The 22,088-nt window shown below is 38.4% G+C and overlaps 1 protein-coding gene across 1 annotated transcript in view; it reads left to right on the forward strand.

Moving 5' to 3' along the window:
- The window catches only part of LOC124712154, a 1,187,639-nt gene extending 1,177,145 nt beyond the window's left edge, over nucleotides 1-10,494 (forward strand). The window contains exons 10-11 of the mRNA XM_047242451.1: nucleotides 6,598-6,784; nucleotides 8,218-10,494. Of these exons, the coding sequence (XP_047098407.1) occupies nucleotides 6,598-6,784; nucleotides 8,218-8,375 (345 nt within the window). The 3' untranslated portion in view covers nucleotides 8,376-10,494. The remainder of the gene's footprint in view (nucleotides 1-6,597; nucleotides 6,785-8,217) is intronic.
- The last annotated feature ends 11,594 nt before the right edge of the window (nucleotides 10,495-22,088 follow it).

Genomic DNA, 22,088 nt, shown 5'->3' on the forward strand with positions numbered 1-22,088 from the left:
TGGCAAAACTTGGTTTTGTAACCTTTCCAACAATATGAACGAGTTAAAAAAATAAAATCTTCTACCCCACCTTTTGCAAGGTATATCTGCAATTTGACTGGACTATTAGAATAAAGGTTGCAAACAGACATTTTGTAAATTGCTTTTTTTAGTCACGGCTTTGTTAATCCTTTCACATCCGGTTTTTCCATAAGTTACCCTAGCAGTTCGTATAATAATTGAAAGTTATCAGCCTGTATCTTTGTTGTATTTAATATAAATTTATTACGTTCCGGCATCTCCATAGTTGACCGCTCTTTAAAAATGAGTAATAGAAAAACCCAGCTCGCAGCTTCGTAATTGTACACGTATCCAATTTTCTTTAAATTATTCATTAAATTATTTTTCCATGTCCAAAACATTACAGTGCAATTTTTAAACAAATTGCAATGTAGGTGTACGAAAGACGAGAAAAACTGAATTCATATTAATCAGTTTCGTAACATAAAACATATATAGGCAGTGTGTGGTAGCAGAAGAGCTATATAGTTACGCCTTCATTTTTATGAAGACCTTTCCCTTACGCATATTAGTTGGGGAACTTTCTGTAGTGTTATGATATCTCAACACAACCGCCTAGCAGTGCGTTCTTTGGAGACATGTCCCGAGTCATCACCCTGCTAAAAGCTGGTGTGTTCCCCTCTCTGCCATAGATCCTAAACATTGCATCGTCTGTTCAGGGCCTACGTTAGTGCCGCTCTCATAAAGCTTTTAGTAGGCGGACTGACCATTCCATACTTCGTTACTACAGGCTGTTACATACTCTCTCCGATAAACGGTATATCACACAGGAGATCATTTCTTTCTTAGCAAAAATTTTATTTGCACCATTTGTTTATTACTTACACGTTTGGTACACCCGTAACGAGTATCAACAATTTTACGGTGTTTGTTAGTAGAAATCATTATTAGTGACTTAGACAGAATGTTTTTCCATCCATATTTTACGAATGTAACTCACTCGCACATCTTAACATAAAACTGAACAACAATTCTAAATAAAATACATTTTATTAAACGCATTTTCCAATAAATTTACACCAGTTGTTCTGTCTATGCTGAGCCTCATATGCTTAATATTCTCACAGCTACGATTCGAGCACGGCAAGATCCTGTCATAAGTCGTAGAACGTCTCACTGATCTGGACATTTAGCTCAGTTTTGGTGGCAACTGCAGTGGTGTGTCCCGTACTTCTCATAAGACACAAAAAAAACACACACACACACACACACACACACACACACACACACACACACACACACACACACACAAATCAGGAAACGTGAAACCAGGTACGCAACAGGTCATGTTCGATCAATTCAGTGTTCCACAAAATGGACGGTTAACAGTGCTCGCCGACCAACAAGGAAACGTACTTGGGCTCCATCACACTGAAACTACGAGGTGCTGGACGCAGCAACATGTACTCTGCCCAGTAGTTTTGTACATATTCTACCAATAAACCACAGCCTGTCACCTGCTACACCTACGACTGAGCCTCAATGATCGTTCCATTACACATCCGTACAAACTGCGACACTCGGCTGTTTATACGAGTTGCCCGATTCCTACAGTGATTGATTGATATTGCAACCATAGGATACTCATTCTTTCATGTCGTGAAGTGCAAAATTTTTGCGCGCGAAAAGTCTGATGTTGCTGTTACCTAATATTGCCTGCAAGGTCATTAACATACAACATGAACAGCAAGAATCCCAACACGCGTTTCTGAGGCACACTTGAAGTTAGTTCTGCATCTGTCAGTGACTCTGTATCCAAGATAACATTCTATGTCCTCCCTACCACCAAATACTCAGTCCAGTCAAATCTTGCTTGATACCCCCATATGATAGTACTCTTAATAAGAAGCGTGTGTCTGGTACTGAGTCAGATGCCTTCTACCGGTCTACCTTGACCCATGGGTTTCAGCTTATCGTGCGAAGAAAGTACGTTTTGGGTTTCACATGATCACTGTTTTCGGAATCCATGCTGGATGGAATGGAGCAGGTCATTCTTTTAGTGATTCGTCATTACATATTAACTCAGAATATGTTTTAAGATTCTACAAGAAATAGATGTAGGAGATATTGGACAGTAGTTTCATGAATCACTTCTGCTGCACTTCATGTTAACGGCTGTGACCTGTGCTTTCTTCCAATCACAAGGCACAGGCTATTGTTCGACAGATTTTTTGGGTTTTATGGTTCAAAAAAAGGGGCTGACTCAGGCGAAAAAGCAGTTGTTATCACGCGTGAACTCAAGTACCAGTCAGGACGGAAGGAAAGTCGGTAGCGATATACAGGTGCTGTGGTAATGCCTCTTCCGATTGTCTACGATCGTCAGCGCCTCGTGCGGAAAGTACGTGAATTAAATGGGGTTTGTTGGGATATTATTTCGTTAAAAAGTGCAGTATCTGTGATTTGTAGTAAGACGTTACTACATGGTGTATGGCGTTCGATAATTTTTTTTCGGAAGCTGTAGCGATTGGCGAAATAGTGGTTAGGTTAGAACGTAATAGTACAACTTAACTTTTTAATAAGATTATTACTGCAATTTAGCTGTAAGACTTTGTTATTTATTTATTGCACTATCGCGATTTCCGCTGTAGTGGCATTATAAAGTGCAATGGTGAAAACTGAAACCAGTAAAAGTATGGGTTACAAAGTGCAAGGCATAATGCGATTACATTTCACAAATACAGTTTAAGGAGCATTATTAACAAAGTGAGCAGAAATCAAATACGTCTGGATGAAATATGGCACCGAAATATCACAAAACATATGTGGACATATATACTAGTTGTTTCATCATACGACGTGAAGGCGAATTAAAAACAGGGATTACAGCAAGCAATATATACGCCAGATATATTTTAACACACTGTACTGCTAAACACAGTGATCCGGCAAGCACGAACCTTGTCGAAACATGAAATAACATTGCCTTTCGTCTATATCACTTCAGAGATTATTATTTAGGTAAGAGCTGTTGATGGAGATATGGCTCAACAGACTTGGCTGTTGATTGCATTGAAGCTGGTGTCGCCATGTTAGATACCCTGAAACATTACTAGAATACTGTTTGTGATTGCTTCTTGTTCTTAATTTCTATCGTATGCACGAAACATTTGTTTTCAATTATAAATTTTATAGTGCATCGGGAATAACAGTGTCAGAATGGTATTTTCAGACGTTTTTCTTGGTCTCAAACGCTCATTATTTAACTCAATAATACGACGCATTCACCTCGTTAATGTAGCTTTTTTTGTTATACATTTCGAATAACCAAGAAAAGAAGTGTGTGATGTGAAATGCTTGCTTTCGTAATTTAGCATTTTCTTGAATCGAAAATCACGACAGGAAACAGCGTAGCCAAAATTCATGTACGCAAAAAGAAATATCGCTTGAACGAGTCCAGTTAGAAGTAAAATGTGATTCCTTAGACTTTAGGCTATAATCAAAAGGACTAGTTCACGCGTAAGTGAGACAAACTAGCATATAATTATCAAAACATTTCCATCAGAAGCTAACGTTTGGGGCAACTGACATGGAAGACGTCTGCTTCAAGTTTGTGACGTCATGACAAGTCTCCTTATTATAGCTTCATGCCACTGCTGTATGAGATAAACTCTTACGAATTCACAATCATACCAGCATCTGTCAGAAACTCATACCATACAAACGTTCTGACTGTTTAAACATAACTATTGTCGAATAATCAAATCTTTGTCTATGCCTACACATCATGATACAAAATGCTGACCCACTCTTCACCTGTTAACATACGTAAAAGAGTGTACTCACACCTGGGGAAAAAAAGAACAAAATACACAGTGGTAATCAGTCACTTATACAGACCATGTATGTCGACATTAACATTGTGACGACACATTGTCGGCTTACATACACGTAAGTAACCAGTTTATGTAGCTATAAAGGTAACTAAACAACCTTTATAATATCTGATTTGAGAAAGGAAAAAGGGGGGGGGAGGAGATTTATTTGCACATTCCGATCTATATCACAACGTAAATATTTACATTTTGTTGAGCCGCTGTGTATCTGTTTGTCTTCTTAAAAGTAGCGTCACGACGATGTTTATCGAAAGCAATTCAGTCATTGGTTCCGCCAACTAGTGTAAACAGTCAACATATCTTGTTGCTTGCCTACATTTCGGAATCATATGTACGTGGATGCCACAGAAAACCTTCACAAAATGAGTTTTTAAAAAATTAAATGATTTGTTTTCTAAAATATTCACCTGTAATGTCAATATATTTTTGCATTCTATGAAACCAGACCTTAAAGCAAAGAGGCCGCTCATCCTGAGGCCCTTCGGGAATCAAGTTTTTATAATGTTCCATAGCTTACATACACGGATGACCTTTGGGCATCCGCACTCTCAGTTGGTAGTTTTCTGTATTGGATAATGCGTTGTTGTAATGGAAAATTATTTATTTTCACGAACTTTTTCGAAAATTTATGGTAAACGGACATTTGTGTATCAATCGACAGTAACAGTTAGACTGTCTTCTAATGCTATAGAAAAATATTCTAGCAGCCATCTTCTGGCCATCACTGCGAATTCGCCGAACTTCGTACGCTTGGGTTCTGTTCGACAGACCCATTCAGCAGATCGATCGACTTTTCAGGATCGTAACAGTACATTCAAAGTTCATCACCAATAATGATATTCCAAACTAAATATGAATTGCCGCCATAAAATTTTTCCAGAATTTTTCTGTGCCAATCAACGCTTTGTTGTTTTTGATCGGGAGTCACTTTCTGTGGAATCCGTCGACAACAAAGTTTTCTCACATCTAACTGTGATGTAATTTTTTTTGGATGATTCATACCAATGCCCATTGTCGCTCGAATAAATTTATAAGATGTCCGTCGATCTCCTTCGAGCATTGTTCGAGCAGCGTTAATATTTTCACCATTAAATTCAGTTCTTGGCGCCTTTCACGAAATTCATCACTAAGAAAATCTGATCTCTGTTGAATTCGCTGTAGGAATTACAAATTGTTGCTTTAGATGGAGCTTCTTCACCAGATGCATTTCTAAACCTACATCCACGTTGTACATCTTGCTCACTAGATGGTAGAGTTTTGTTAGGCCCGGCTCTCCCAAGCCTGTCAGTAGTTCTGATGGAATGTTGTCTACTCCCGGGGCCTTGTTTCGACTTAGGTCTTTCAGTGCTCTGTCAAACTCTTCACGCAGTATCGTATCTCCCATTTCATCTCCATCTACGTTCTCTTCCATGTCTATAATACTCTCCTCAAGAACATCGCCCTTGTATAGACCCTCTATATACTCCTTCCATCTTTCTGCTTTCCCTTCTTTGCTTAGAACTGGGTTTCCATCTGAGCTCTTGATATTCGTACAAGTGGTTCTCTTTTCTCCAAAGGTCTCTTTAATTTTCCTGTAGGCAGTATCTATCTAACCCCTGGTGATATGTGCCTCTACATTCTTAAATTTGTCCTCTAGCTATCCCTGCTTAGCCATTTTGCACATCCTGTTGATCTCATTTTTCAGACGTTTTTATTCCATTTTGCCTGCTTCATTTACTGCATTTTTGTATTGTCTCCTTTCATCAGTTAAATTCAATATCTCTTCTGTTACCCAAGGATTTTTATGAGCCCTCTTCTTTTTACCAACTTGATTCTCTGCTACCTTCACTATTTCATCCCTCAAAGCTGCCCATTCTTCTTATACTGTTTTGCTATTTGGGGAACGAAATAACTGATGGTGGTCGAAGTAGAGAGGATATAAAATGTAGACTGGCAATGGCATGGAAAGCGTTTCTGAAGAAGAGAAATTTGTTAACATCGAGTATAGATTTAAGTGTCAATAAGTCGTTTCTGAAAGTATTTGCATGGAAGTGAAACGTGGACGATAAATAGTTTAGACAAGAAGAGAATAGAAGCTTTCGAAATGTGATGCTACAGAAGAATGCTGAAGATTAGATGGGTAGATCACATAACTAATAAGGAGGTATTGAATAGAATTGGAGAGAAATTTTTGTCACGACTTGACTAGAAGAAGGGATCGATTGGTAGGGCATATTCTGAAGTATCAAGGGATCACCAATTTATTATTGGAGGGCAGCGTGGAGGGTAAAAATCGTAGAGGGAGACCAAGAGATAAATACACTAAACAGATTCAGAAGGATGTAGGTTGCAGTAGGTACTGGGAGATGAAGAAGCTTGCACAGGATAGAGTAGTGTGGAGAGCTGCATCCAACCAGTCTCAGGACTAAAGACCACAACAACAACAACAGTTAAGGTCAGAAATTATCATTTAAATCATGAGAATTAACAAATTATTGGAACAATCTGAACAAATTACGCTACGATCAAATCGCAAAACATTGGATAGTAGCTTTCGCATATAAACAAACTTAATTTGTTTTTAGAACGATGGTATTCTAAAAATGTTGAGTCTCCCTCGTATGTATGTATGTGTGTATGTAGTATACGGCCATGTGTTTTAGTCGATTTCGAACGGCTCGTGTACAAAAGTGAATGACGTTGACGAGTGCGGTGTTGTTTGCAGATTATTACAAGCGGAGGCGTGACCTACAAGAACGAGCCGTGGCATCGCGAGTGCTTCACGTGCACCAACTGCAACACGTCGCTGGCTGGCCAGCGCTTCACGTCCCGCGACGAGAAACCCTACTGCGCCGACTGCTTCGGCGAGCTGTTCGCCAAGCGCTGCACTGCCTGCTCCAAGCCCATCACAGGTACGTACTGCTGGTAGCAGGATACTGTCCTCCATATTACAACGTTTTTAACCCTGAAAGGACAACAGTTGAGTAGAAAACTTAATAGTGGGACCAAGGATCCTATCAGATGGGAGACGATCGTTCAAACCCAAGCATGAATTCTACCGAGGGATGGCTTCAGTTCTTATGTATGGATATTCATTGTGATTAACTTCCATTAGAACTGAAGCAGTGATGATGAAGCTGTGGACCCGAAATGTAGACTGGTGTTGTAAAAACGCTATTGAAAGACAGTTGACAGATTTTATTATTCAGTTTTCCATTTATTTCACTGTTTCGTCTACCATAAAAACAATTAAGTGGTGCTTGTATGAGAGATTTTAGGCGATATCTTCACTCCGCCACCTTATGTTCAGTCTGCTCCACGCACAGCTTCTTCCATTCACATCTCTTTAAAACACCAACTTCTTATAAGATGAACCGAAAACTTAAGACGTACTGTAAATTAATCGAATCTAAGATATGAAATAATTTCAACAGTTTCGTAAAGATTAACATTCTTGTCACTGAGTTGTAGTTTGTACGATTATCAGCTGAGCAGTCCTACAAACCAAATTATTATTTCTTTATAACCCATAGAGACAGACAGCAAACATAACTGAAGAAAAAGTTAAATACATTAAAGCTCGGGCCGCTAGAAGCATTACACACATTCATTAAGTCCACGTAGGTTTTATATATCTGCCCTCTTCTGGATTTTTACATATTTACATTGCAGTTACGAGGGGTCTGTGCTTTCTGTTCTAGTAACTATTACTAACTGTGCTGTGAATGAGTCTCTCCACTGCGAATGTTTTATGTTTTCCAACTTCACTACTTGTTCTTCTCAATGTAAACTGTACATTTATGGTGAACATGAAAATAGATTATAATTTAGATGGCCGTGACAGCAACACTGATGCAGCAACCATGTCAAGTTCTACCTGGCTATGTGAATGAAAACGTGGAACTTCCTCACTGTGTAAACGTATCAAATGTCATGGAGGCCTGTACTAAAACGTAATCTGCACAAATGTCAGAACACTTTTCTTTTTGATGAGCTTATGTTACGGAATTTAGAATTCATCCGAGAAAGCAGCAGTTTATTTCTAATTTCCTCTACTTGCAATTAATTTTCTAACTGAAGACCGCCCATTGTCTATTGCAACAGTTCATATAGTTTCAAAAAATATTTTTTCCTGGTAGTTGCTCCTTGTTAATGTATACCATCTCGTTCCATATCCTTTTATCCACCCATCACAATCTGTATCTTCGTAAATATTCCCCCTATGAGAGGTTTCACAAACTGGAAACTTCAGGAGACTTAGCTCGTGAAATAGTTGTACAATTAAATAAAGAGCAACATTGGAAACCTCAGTTCCCGTTTGTTATTGACACGGGCCCTGTTGCAGGCATCGGCGGCACGCGCTTCATCTCGTTCGAGGACCGCCACTGGCACAACGACTGCTTCATCTGCGCCATGTGCAAGACGTCGCTCGTTGGTCGGGGATTCATCACCGACGCCGACGACATCATCTGCCCCGACTGCGCCAAGCAGAAGCTCATGTGAGCTGACCACCCACACAACTCCTCCTCCATTCTTTATTTGCCATTTTATATTTTATCGTCAAGCTTTGTTTTTTCTTTTCTAGAGAAGACCGTTCAGCATTCGTCAGTATATATACATAAATACATAAATATATATATATGATAATATTTTGATGTTTAGTGGAGGTCTAATTTTTAGGAGAATAATTATTACTTTACGAACGTGGGAATAATGTATCACCGAAAGTGATCAAGTGCCTCATATCGCATGCTACGTGGTCTGCACGAGTGTTCGAGCCCGAGGTTGGGGACTATATCTTGCGCCTCTGGACATTTCGGTTGTAGAAACGTTCAGGTGTCGCAAGAGCAGGCCACGTTGCCTCTAACACTGGAGAGCTTCCACGTCGCACGTCGTAACCGACTCCTATATCACAGTGGATGAAAACGCGTATCAGCGGTTGTAGATTTTAAAGAGATATATACATATATATATATTTGTTTATACATATGATGTACAGCTGGTACTTTTTAACGTAGAATTGGAGATGTAAGTTTATTTTGCGACGAGAGAAGAAAAATAGATATTTTTTAAGGAGTTGAACTCTTTAAGAGACTTTAGTCAGGCACTTTTAAAACAAAAAATAACCTCAGTCCTAAACCCAGGACACGAGTGTAGATCCTTTCCACAGATACTGGGCGTGGCCTCCACACACATACACTTCACAAGTATACACGCCACACATTGGCCGCCCTAACACAGCCGCACCGCACTAACACAAGCTCACTTCTGCTTTCAAATCTAGGGTTAATAAGAGTAGATTCTTAAGAGATGGAAAACGATTAAAATCCAGGAAACCAAAAAAATTGACTATATTGTATACATAACTTTTAACAAACTAAATTACACACTCTTACACACACACACACACACACACACACACACACACACACACATTCACATAGAGCCAGAGAGGAAAGTAAGCTATTATATGTGATACATATATAAATACTATACATAAACTGTGGTCTTGGGGGAATATGCTATAGAAGTGACCTTAACAACATATTCACAGCCCGAAATTGTAAACGGTGGGACGTTTGGGCTACAGTCCATCCACTGGTTCTTTTTTTTTTTGTTTGCAAATTCATTATTTTTTTGCTGTAATTTAGATTTCTTATTGTATGCATTTATTTGTATGGATCATGTAATAGTTATGGTTATAAAGTATCCTGTGACAAAATTAATATGTGGGTGCTATGCCGTTCTTTGGTGATGGAAGTATTTTTAAGCCAGTAGAGTTATTTAACAGTAATTGTTATTAAGAAGATGGTACTGTAAATTTGCCATTAGGTCTTTTTTGCGCTTGTAATCTTGTGTTGCTTATGACTTCTAGTCAGTCAAAACACATTTTGCTGTTCATGGAATGTTCAACTCGTGTACGTGATGTTATGTTCTGTCTACTTCCTCTTCATCTCTGTCAACTACATTCTTTTCTTAATTTCATGAGGATGCCCATTGCTTATCCTCAAAAATACTTGTTTCATCGCTGCTGCATTCACGTATTTCAACTGCTTACAGTTTCAGTTTCTTGCTTTTTCAACATGGAACCAGTTTCATAACATTCGTTGTGCACTTGCAGGCTAATTTGAAGGCAGTGTATCATTAATTACATGTGACTTTCCAACGTGTTATTTTAGATTCATTCCATGTCACAGATATCGTTTTTATGTACAGCCTTACTACTACTGCATAGCACTGATAAAAACGAAACTGCTGACTTTTCATAAACATGAAGAGCAGTTTCACAATGTAACAATAGAATTTTCATGGGTCAGTCACAGATGCTTCTACTATCTGAGTTAAGTGGTGTCACTTGAACATCATACAGTAGTGGGATATTGAACAGCAGGCCTGATTTCTTTTTCTACCAGCAATTTCATACATAAATCACAGCGAAAATTAGATCACATCACATTCTAAAATTTAGTTAAAACTATTTTAAACGTTACACATAATTGTGTAAAAGCTGTTAATTTTTGATGCATAAGTGTTCTTATTGGTATCATATATATTATATATCCTGTTACATAGAAATGTGGAAATGTAATACAATTTGAATAAAGGAAATAAATACACTGGATATTTTGTTTTGTTGGGTTTATTGTATCTTTAGTGGGAAACAAACTGATTCCTAAAAAAATGTACTAACTTCTCCTGCTACGTGATAGATTGATTGCTCAGTACAATACTCTTTATTTTGAAGACAAATAACAATTATATGTGTGAAACTGAAGAACAACTCTATCGCCACAATTTTCAGTACTTCAATATTGCATTTCTGTCATTTTTGAACTATCTTGTGAACTGAAATTTAGACACATATTTAAAATGTACCCCCCAACAAAATTAAAAGAAATTGTTTGTTCAATGACTATACTGCAATTATCCATCATATGGTTCTTGAAATATCTTTAATGTACCTGCTTTGCTGGAATTCAAACTAGGCAAAACCTTCATATAAATGCACACTGGAAAACCTGCATGTCTACCTACAACTCCTTTTTTCAAAACCAACTATACGTATTTATGTAGCAGTTCAAACAGTTTTTTGCAAGTTAGTAAACAAGTAGCCATCTTGGAATTTAAATTGATTAACAAAAAGTAATTTCAGGCCCTAAACATTTTCTTGTTATAACAAATTTTACTAATTTAATTGTTCATTAAATTTAGGAATCTGTTTTTTTCAGTTTCTCTATTTGTATATAGCCTATGTTTAAATTCACCTTACAGCCTACTATGAAGTGTAAAAACTGGCAATTAGATAATGATTTCACTTGGTGTACATGTCCAAAGACATGCTATTGATATGCTAAGGAGACAAACATACTGAACAAAGTGCTCTATTTACCCATGTCTGCTTTAGCATTATACTATGACTTTAGTAAGTAATACATTTTGAATCAACTGATGTGATAACAGTGCCCAATGCTATGGTACTCACGAAATTATGAGTACAGTACTCACAGGCCACTTTACACACACTGTCTATCTTCTTCAACTGACCAATACATCTTGTTCAGTTATTACCTACAGTTAGCAATGTACATACTAATTAGTTACAAATGTAATAATTATAAAGATTTACTGTAAATGACACTAACTTTTTCACACAACAGACATGAGCCAGTGGAACACGTTGTTTTTACCTTTTGTTCTATAACTGAAAGATAGAAGGTCTCTAGATCTAGAAACCTATGCAGATCAAAAAATGGAAGGAAGATTAGTATTTAAAGTCCAACTGAAGTCAGTCATTAGAGACAGAGCACAAATTCTGACTGGCGAAGGTTAGGAAAGGAAATCAGCTGTGTCCTTTTCAAGGAAATCAGAATTCACCTTAAACAGTTTAAGGAAATCACAGAAAACCAAATGTGGATGTGTGAATGGGTGTGTGAAATGCCGACCTTCCTGGACAGTGATGTGAACTGCCACCCTCATGATGCAATTCCAGTGTCTTACACTGCACCACCTCACTCGCTCATATGTAGACCATACATATCTAGCCATTCTACAAGCTCTTAAAAGGAAATTTACAAATATCTTTTGATTCCTATCATTCAGTTGTGGGGTATTAATATATTTTGAGTTCAATTGACTGTTTTAACATTTCCTCTAGCAGAAAACATACTAAGCACAAATTGGAGGTTCATCAGCAGTGTGTGACACAATACATTTTAGCACTACAGACCAAGCCTTAGGTATTTCACGAGCTTTCAGAAACATGTAGGTGGCTTAATATTTTGGTAAGAAATTGACTTAACCTCTGTTGGTTTCTAAGATGGTTGCTTGGTCTCTTTTTTTTCCTTTTTTTTAAATTTGACATTGTCCTCCATCATTAGTGAATGATACTGTTGGACTGTTAAATCCCAACAAATAAAGAAAGAGAAAGAAACAGTATTTACCTTATGCACTGGAACTGTCATACAAACCAAACCATCTGTGACATTGTAAACAGTAAGATGTTCTCCTGCAGCCTTGCACACCAATTCTGTGCATCTCAGAATATCTATTTTTGAAAGTGTTAGCTGTGCAGCAATGTTCCTTTGGTTTTGTTGACAGTCTTTATTTGTAATGCCAAAGCTAATAACTTTTATGTAACATACTTACCAAAAAATAATCAAATCCAGTATAAATTTTCACTCTGCAGTGCAGTGTGCACCGATTTGAAACTTCCCGGCAGATTAAAACTGCATACAGAACTGGGATTCAAACTTGGTAATTTTGCCTTTCCAGGGAAGTGCTCTTCTGACTGAGCTATGCAAGCACTACTTGTGACCCACAAAGTCACAGGTTTGAATCTATGTCGGGCAGATTGTTTTAATCTACCACAAAATTTCAAATGAAGCACATATGATTGTGAAAATATGACACAATGTATTTATAACAATTAGCATAAATGCTATATGCAAATTATCACAGTTCTCCCTAAAACTGCTAACTACCTCTGAGACTGGATAAGAGTTCTGACTGCACATATTTATCAGAAATGTGAAAACATCCAAAAAATTACTGCCTTAGGTATGGATTCTTAAACACATTACAGTATCAAGTAACAGTCTGTCTCAAACAACAGATGAGGTGCCAGGAGTATTTCTCATGACTAAAAAATCAATAATGAATTCAATGACTTGCTTCCTTTAATTTTTTTGCCAACAGTTCAATCCATCCCTATGTGCTGATTATACAGCAGTGTGCTGACAAGTCCAGTGTTATGGAATATATTTGCAACAAGTTTAAGATTGGTTTGTCACAAGAGCATACATAAGTAATATGGGTTTTTTCTACTAAATATAAATTTTCTGCATAATGTAGTTAAAGTGTGATGTTCAGTTTAATACACTTATGATAAACATGATAAATAAGAGGAAAAGAATTTTATATGGTAGAACTGTAGGGTGTTCTCATATAGTAGAATTATTTATAGAACAAGTGTAGTGCACTGTGGATAAAGCCAACATCAAACTGATATTGCTATTAGGCTTTCATTTAACTTTGTTGTGTTGATTGTGAGCTTAAGACAGAAACTTTAATATTATACTTATTTGTCAAGTTTTACAAGGTTATTTGTTAAGGTGAGCTGTGGAGAATAAGTGTTGGTGCTGTGGATGAAAATCAAAATACACATAAAGAACAACAGTTACAAACAGTGTTTGATGTTGCTGAACAACAGTCATACAAAAATTTTTCAATGAACACACTGCAATTTGACTGTATTGTTGTTTATTTAATTATGATCCAATTTTTGGCCCTTTTGCCATTTTCAGGTGATTGCATTTATGTCATTAACATATATTGCTGGACATCAAGCTCAAAATTGGCCATAAATTAAGAAAAATATTGACTCCCCATGAAATACCAGATATAAAATCTCCATCGCATAAAAAGATTAGTAAATAATAGTGGGAGCATGTCGTATTTAGAAAAAAAAGTTATATTTTTTGAAAATAGCATAAAAGGTCGAAACCTGGGTCATAATTAAACAATCTACAATACAGTAAAATGGTGGGGTGTTCATTTAAAAACATTTCAGTGGTAAGTACCCAAAAGTCACATGACCTCGGAGGCAATCTTTGTTGAGAAAATTTCTGTTCCTCACTTCTGAAAGCCCAATCCATAGATATTCTTAATGAAGGGGTGTTCTGCTGTACATCCTGCTACAAGGGCCAGCAATGGTCTGAACAAATCGTACTCCACTTTCATGTCTTATTACCATGTCCAAGATGGAGACGCTCACCACATTCATCACAGAGCCGCTGTGATTAACTGTGAAGACATCCAACCTAGTTTGTATGAAATAGGCCTGCAAAGACATATTATGAGTACATCTAATTTTTCTATGGATGTGTTAAAAGATCACACACAAAGACCTTCAAGATTTTTGTCTCATGAGAACCGATCAAGTTGAAACAGACATTGTGGAATGCTTCTCGTGCAGCTCTTTCTGTGGAGCCACGTGCTTCATCAAGCAGAATTCTTCATCAGGCAAAACATGATACACAGGAGCACAAAATAATAATTTTTCGATTTCACAAGTGATATCTGCACTACATTTTTTTGTCCCTTGGGCTGTCGCTGCGTAATGACAGTTTCTGATCCAAGCACAAATGTGATAACTTTTCATTTACCCTAATATTCCATTTGTATACACGGTATCTGGATTCATTTGACTGAGTGTCATGCTGTCACAAATTTCTATCATACTACTGAACCCGCTAATGCTTTGCAGTTGCTGAGTATGTATGGGAATTGGATATACGTCGTAATCTGGAGTATCTCTGGGAATTGTGTTAGGACGCAAATTTCAGCTCCTCATTGTGACTTCGCTCACTTCAAAGGTATGGAACTCGAAATTATAATAAATGATATAGAATATGACTGAAAATACCTCATTGTTTTAGGTTTTTAAGTTTTTTAATTTTTTTGTACACAAAACAACTGCAAAACTTCAGAATGTACAACATTCTTTGGCTATTGTGTGGTAAGAGTATGAACTGGCGGCTTAACGACGAGGGGGCGATGTGCCAATAAGCCTGGACGTGGGTTTAGCCGACTTTCTCCCCCTTCATCTCTTAGGTCCACTTGGGATGTAGAAATAAATAAAAGCGACTAGTCCTGTTGATGCTCAGAACATACTATTTACCACTGCAAAATGCTGACCTACCTTCATGAAGAAAGTATAATTCGAATTCCGTGACTCTGTCTCGAACCTTTGTAATCCTGATGGGTAACGTAACTTCCAGACCATATGTTACTGAACAGTTCTGAGATCATATGCATGATCAGAGCCGCTGAATGTATTAAATATGACACGAAATGGATATTTAGGGTAATTACGTCTCTCTCTCTCTCTCTCTCTCTCTCTCTCTCTCTCTCTCTCTCTCTCTCTCTCTCTCCCTGGTTTAATTCTTTAATTCTTGCCCCGCTTTTTTAGCGTGGTGCCTGCATAGTTCAACTTCTATTTCATGAATACCGGGACGTTTGTTCTTTCCGAGTCCGTGCAACGCTTTTTAAATTTAGAAATAAGAATTTAATCTCCCTTATGTTCTTGCATCGCGCTCGTATTTTCAATTGGCCCAATTTCTTTTGAACAGAATGCGCCAATTGCAGAGAACTGCTGAGAGAAGATGACACCATTCTGTACAAATGTAGCAATGGGAAGCAGATGTTTTACTGTCATTTCGTTATTAAATTTCGTTCTGGCCGTTTACAGCTCCCTTAAAGAAAGCGAAAAGAATGGTTCTCCACCGAGATAACAATTACGGCAGTAACTAACAAGGTGCTACTGTTGTGATGGCTTTCTCGTCGTGCTAACAATGGTTAAAGCAGGAAGTTCATAATGTGAAAGGTAAGAACAGTGAAACGAACGTCAAAGAGAAAAATTAAATGTACATACTGAGAATGACGTCGTAAGGTGTGTGTAAACACTCGAGAATATGTGCGCTAGCGACTCATGAGTAACGCGGAGAGTCCTCGCCTAAGCATTCTCGCTCTAGTTGCTCGCGAGCCTGTGGACACTTTACGAGCACGCAACTGTGCTGTCCCCACTGAACCAGTGCTCCCCTATGTGATCGCCGGAAAAGCCAACAGAATATCAAGGGGGTTTAGATGAATGATTATGCGCCACACCGGAAATAAGTTGATGATAACAGAGATTCCACTCTAATGGAAGGAAAGATACGTTTCCGTAGGCCTATTTTTGAGCGAATCCAGAAGTATAGCGCTGGGAAGAGCTTTCTGCGCTGGAAGGACCTCTAATGCGGCCCTGTCGAGTTGAAGGAATATCATAACATGAAAAGGGGTTTTGTTTACATTCTTGTAACTAGCACGAGGAGCTAGGAATATTCTTAAGACGGAGTAATTGTAACCTTCAATTTTAATTACGAGGGGGTGGTTTACCAAATAAAGCTACACACAGGATTTATACACAGTGATCCGTAGTAGACACGTTTTGTACAGAAGAAATGGGGCCGATTGACAATAAGTTCGCGCTCCAAGAACATGGTAGGGAGATTACATTCTTATTTCTGAATTTCAGAAAGCTTTACACGAATTCACAATGAACAATTCTAGGTAATGATGAAGTGCCAGCGGAGCTCTAGGAATGAGCTAGCGCTTTACGCCGACGATACGGCGTATTGGTGTCACACACAGACGATAAAAGAGACCAACCAGCAAGCTCAAGAGTACTTAACCCAATTTGAACGCTACTCAGCAACTGCAAAATTAAGCCCAACGCTGCAAAAATGTAATTAACAACCTTTATTCACAACAAAGCGACATGAAATTCGAAGCGAACACGAGAAGAACCAAAGCAAAAACTATCGGGGGAGGGGACAGACAATCCTAGCAAAAGACATCGCGAAATATCTAGGGATCACATGTCGTGGAGTCAGCACGCCAGAGAAACCTCAACCAGACTAAAGAAAGGCTAAACTACTACGAATATTAAGAGGCAAAACAAATGGGGCAGAAAACACCGTCGTGTATACACTTTCAAAGCCTTTGCTTTACAATATACTGCTTCAATGTGGATGGCGAACAAAACCAACACACAAAAAATAGTGGCAACAGAAAGGAAAATACTAAGAAAAACCACAAAAATGAACTCGAGGATCAACAACGAAATGGCTTACAGAGATACAAAAATAAAGCCAATAAGGACAAGATGACTACAACAAACAGCGAAAATAATCAACAGATACCGTAAGACAACCACAACTATACCACTCGAAGAACAGTATACAGACTTTAGATATCCTAAAGCGAAATACCGATATCCGCCGAAAATTGTAAAAAATTGCATTATAACTACTTACGCACAGAAAACAGTCACGTCAAACGACTCAGACATAGACGAGGGCAAAATAACATTTTCCAGAAAATAAAACGCAAGATGATGAAAATAAAATAAGAAACAAAACAATGACAAAAGTAAGATATCCTTGCTGAGGTTTCAGGAGGCAACAACCGTCCTACCCGAAAAAAAGCGACAACTAAAGAGTAGAGATATTCAGAAAAATAATAGGAAAACCGCACTGAAAAAATGAAATGTATCCCAACAGCCTAGCGTTAGGTAAATATATGGCACCAAAGAGCAATAGGTTCTCCACGTCACCATTCGCATTTGCGGGGAAGGAATGAAACACAGAGGGAAAAAAAACGGATACCAGGCAAAAAGGTGCAGCAAAAACTGTAAAACCTCAGAAACAAAATATATATAACTCGGGAAATTCTATCAGATTTTGAAGAATATGTAATTCGTTGCACTCCTGTAGAAAGCAAGGCAGTCAGATGTCAAAATTATTATACTATCAGTCTCTTATCACATTTACAAAACATTTGCAGTAAATCAAAAAGTGAAAGACTGAAGTCAATTAGGAGAGGGTCAGTTTGGTTGTAGGACAAGCAGTGTGTGATGTAATCAAGCCTGAGAAATATCTTTAATTCTTCGGTACCAATGTATATCGGTAATTAATTTTATTTCACACATCAAAAAATTCGTATAAAACTATATCAACTAAAATTCATTATTCTATGCATAGCTATTTATATTTTAGGTGTTTAAAATAAATTTTGTTATTTTAACATAAAAATCTGTAAATTTAAAGCTACCAAGTTTTTCTATATATTTATCAGTTAATGTCATCGACAAAGATGTAATCCTCTCTACTTCAAATGTTATCTTTGTATTTTGTCTTTGTACTCCTGGCGGGAAGTTGTGGAGTAATGGAAGAAAGTAGTGTTTTGTCATGCGGTAGAAAGCAGACATTGTGTTTGGATTGACAGCGCAGGGAAGCGAATGTATGTTACATTTTGTTGCACTGAAGCTTGCAGAGTTGAAATATAAACACATATTTGAAATTGCAGGTTTTTATTTCATTTCGTGGTTTGTAATTCGTCAGACTGTAGCGTCAGATGGCCGTCGTTGCTACGTGTGTTGTGTGTTGCTGTGCCGCTCTTAAATGTAATCACGCGCCATCCAGTGATGTCGTATGCGGCAGCAGCAGTGACAGATTATTCTTGTACTTCTTTCACTGTAATGTGTACATATAATCCGTTTATCATCAGAATAAACCTGATGTAAACATTGCACTAGGTATTCTTCCGCGTTTGCTGGAACATCATTGGATTTCCGTTTCACGTGGGACTGCATCCAAGCTGTCTCGAGTACTGTCAAGTACGATAATAAGGGTACGTTTTGTGCTGTGCGTTACGCGCACATCGACTTAGCGATAATACGGGACAACAGCTTTACCGGCACATTTAACTTGGACAGCACTGGCCGGTCAGCTGCTGCAGCTAGCCTGCCGTGTCGTGGCCAGCTGCAGTTCTCACGTAAAAAGAGACGACCAGAGGAGCTATACAGCTTCGAATGTCATTTAATTTTCAAGCAGAGTGAAATAACACACTGCAAGTCTCCCACAATACGCTCCTTAGACGACTAGACGAAAAGCACAACACGTTATCGGCTTTAGCTAACGTACTACTGGAATTAAAAATAAGTATGATCAAAATTCCTGACTTAACCGCAGGGTAATTTTTTCTGCATAAGCTGTGTGTAATGTTAGTTAATATTGAAGGATTTCACCGTATAGTTAAATATTGAAGGTATTAATTACAGTCAGTCGTCTGATAATCTGAACCAACGCACGAATAACAGCATTCACATGCAATACGCTACCGACTGCGCTACGCATTCTAATAGTGACTAAAAAATGAACATTGTATACACCGCTGGGAAAACTTCAAAGCCGATTATCTCCGTAAATGTATGAAAAACATTAAGAACAGCTTGTTTCTCGGCACTTTTTAACCATTTTCCACGCACGTATTTCACCACGGAAAAGAAAGCAGCCTCAGCCATTTTCATAATGCGCATTAACAGCGCGACAGTCAGAGCACAACGCTGCAGAGGCTGTGACTGTACACGATTTTTGAAATAAAAACTACGTAGTAAAGCGTGATTAACAAAAACGTTGTTGGCTCTTAATACATTCGATTATCTTAAAGTTTCATTTAACGTAACTTAGTAATAAGATGCCTAGTACATAAGTAAGACCTGCTTCCAAGAGCGTAAGAACACCAGTGTACGTGTGTACGGCTTCTGACCAGTCACTGCGTTTTTGTTTGTTTGCATCAGGTTTATTCTTATGATGAACGGATTATAGTTACAGAGTTACCCCGTTACGAGCTCGTGCTTAACATTCAGGAACGATTCTACTTTCACGTATAATGTCTCCTTATCTGCTCATTGCTCAGATCTGATACGTATCTGTGTCTGTCTATTCTGATAAAAGTTTCCACACTTCACGGATCGCGAGAGTAATATTTCAAGCACTACCACTCGGTTTAATAAATACACGCTTATCGAAGGTCGGACAGCCCTAATTCTAGCTGCACTCGATAAGATTTTCAGAATCCTACCGCCAGTGGAGTTACTTCGTACAAACCAGACCCGCAGACGTTTTCATATCTCTACAAGAAGAAAACGAAGCCTACTTCAAGGCAATCAGCTAAGTACAAAGCTCTATTTTAGTAAGGTGAGTACAGCTTGCAATGCAATTCTACTCAGAATAATGACAATTTCACTTCCACGGACGAGCCACTGTGTAGACAGTGTTGAATCGGTATATTACAATGGGCATTCTAGAAGCAATTTAAACACTGTGGTGAAAAACGACAGAGTTGGAAGAAGTCAACAATTTAAGCACTGCAGTTAATAACGACAGCGTTGGAAGAAATAAGAGAACATACATGTCATTCGTATATTTCAATCATGCTTTTGATCATGTGCGATGGAATAAAATGATGTTTTCAATTCTTACGAAATTTGGTATCGACTAGAAGGAAAGAAAGATAATCCATTCTCTTTATGCAAATTAGACTGGAGTAGTAAGCACTTTGGGGGTGGTACTAAAGACAGAAGTCGGGAGACGTGAGAGGGAGGGGGAGTAGGGATCACGAATGGTAGACTTACGTGTTGAAGTGGAAATGAAGTGAAGGACTATCTTTATATGGGAGTTTGTCACGGGCAGAAAATCAGCGTGATATGGTTAACATGGGTCAATGGAAAAACACAAAGTAAACTATTGAAATATTTCCAAATACGATGTTCCACAAGACTCTTGGAGATCGATACAGATAGGAACGAAGATGTTCTGCAATGCGTCAACAATAAAGAATGCGTAATAACAAATGGTTCAAATGGCACTGAGCACTATGGGACTTAACTTCTGAGGTCATCAGTCCCCTAGAACGTAGAACTACTTAAACCTAACTAACATAAGGACATCACACGCATCCATGCCCGAGGCAGGATTCGAAGCTGCGACCGTAGCGGTCGCGCCGTTCCAGATTGTAGCGCCTAGAACCGCTCGGCCACCCCGGCCGGCGCGTAATAACAAACATTAATTTAAAAGATGGAATTAGTCGGCCACACATTACAAGGTGAGTTATTGAAAACTGCAGAGTTCGTAGAAGGAAAGAAATGGTGTGCAGTAGTTACTAGTATGCTGTAATGAAGAGACTAGCTGGCAGCAACAAAAGTGTTGATTTGTATAGAACCAAGCTGTAGATTGATGGCCAAATCAACAGTGACAACCACCACCTCCTGGTTAACTGTGACGGTAATCAGCTATTACTAATATATTACAGGACATTTCAAAAAGATTCGTCTTCTACATGAGTCAAAATGGTAACTTGGGGTAAATTATAACGCGCGTGAAACTTTAAGTTCACCTTGGTGCCTGTTGACAGTTGCCGGTTCATGTGGTTGTCCCTAGGGGTCTCCCAAGTGCAGCTCGCTTGCTCGCTCATACCTAGAGGATAGATCTTCTTCTTCTTCTCTCCACAATGCGGAAAACGTTGAAAGTTTCATTTTTCAACAGGACGGAGCACCGCCGCACTGGCACCTGCATCTTTTAATAACGATGGCCCGTAAGTGGCATAGGCGTCTCGCATTACACATAAAGATATCAGAACCAACTCAGCGCAGTGGGATACAAAAAATACTGGAGCCTGTGTTTTTTACGTTACTGTCTGTTTTATCATACCTTTCAGGAGAGAGAAACCCCTGACATAATCGTGATCATGTTGAGCTCACAGCTGACAATGTTAACGGTTAATCAAAACCACCACAGCTGTACTTTTCCACATTTATTGTGCTACGACCGGTTTCGTTTCTTTGAACATCTTCAGGTTTCCAAGTTGTGCTGAAGTCAAGACACAGATGGTCTGGTTGTTGTATGTAACGTTAACAACAACGTCCAAGAACACTGATCGTAAACCTCTTGCGGAAGTATGGCGAGTCGATACGGCAAGCTGCGTACAGTGAACTCACTAACTGTCTGTGACTCATAGCCAACTCGTTGTCGCCTCTAGCTTCAGATATTAACTGCATATTACCGTATTTTATGAATGTGAAGTACATCATAGCCAGTTGTCAAGACAAGAGAACGTGTTTCTTTTGGGAAAAGGCAACCATATGGCGCCCAACATGCGACCATTCCCCACAGAGTTTTGACGTTACCCATTCGGCTAGGAAGAATACCAGTAATTTTATTCACATTCAATTCCTATGCTGTGCTTCTTTTCTTTTGATAAGGATAGCGTACTCAATTTCCAGGAACGTTTTTAGCACCTTCTTCCTGTAGGTAAAAAATACTGATCATTTTAGTG

Source organism: Schistocerca piceifrons, chromosome 8, assembly GCF_021461385.2.
Source record: "Schistocerca piceifrons isolate TAMUIC-IGC-003096 chromosome 8, iqSchPice1.1, whole genome shotgun sequence".
Taxonomy (NCBI): Eukaryota; Metazoa; Arthropoda; class Insecta; order Orthoptera; family Acrididae; genus Schistocerca; species Schistocerca piceifrons.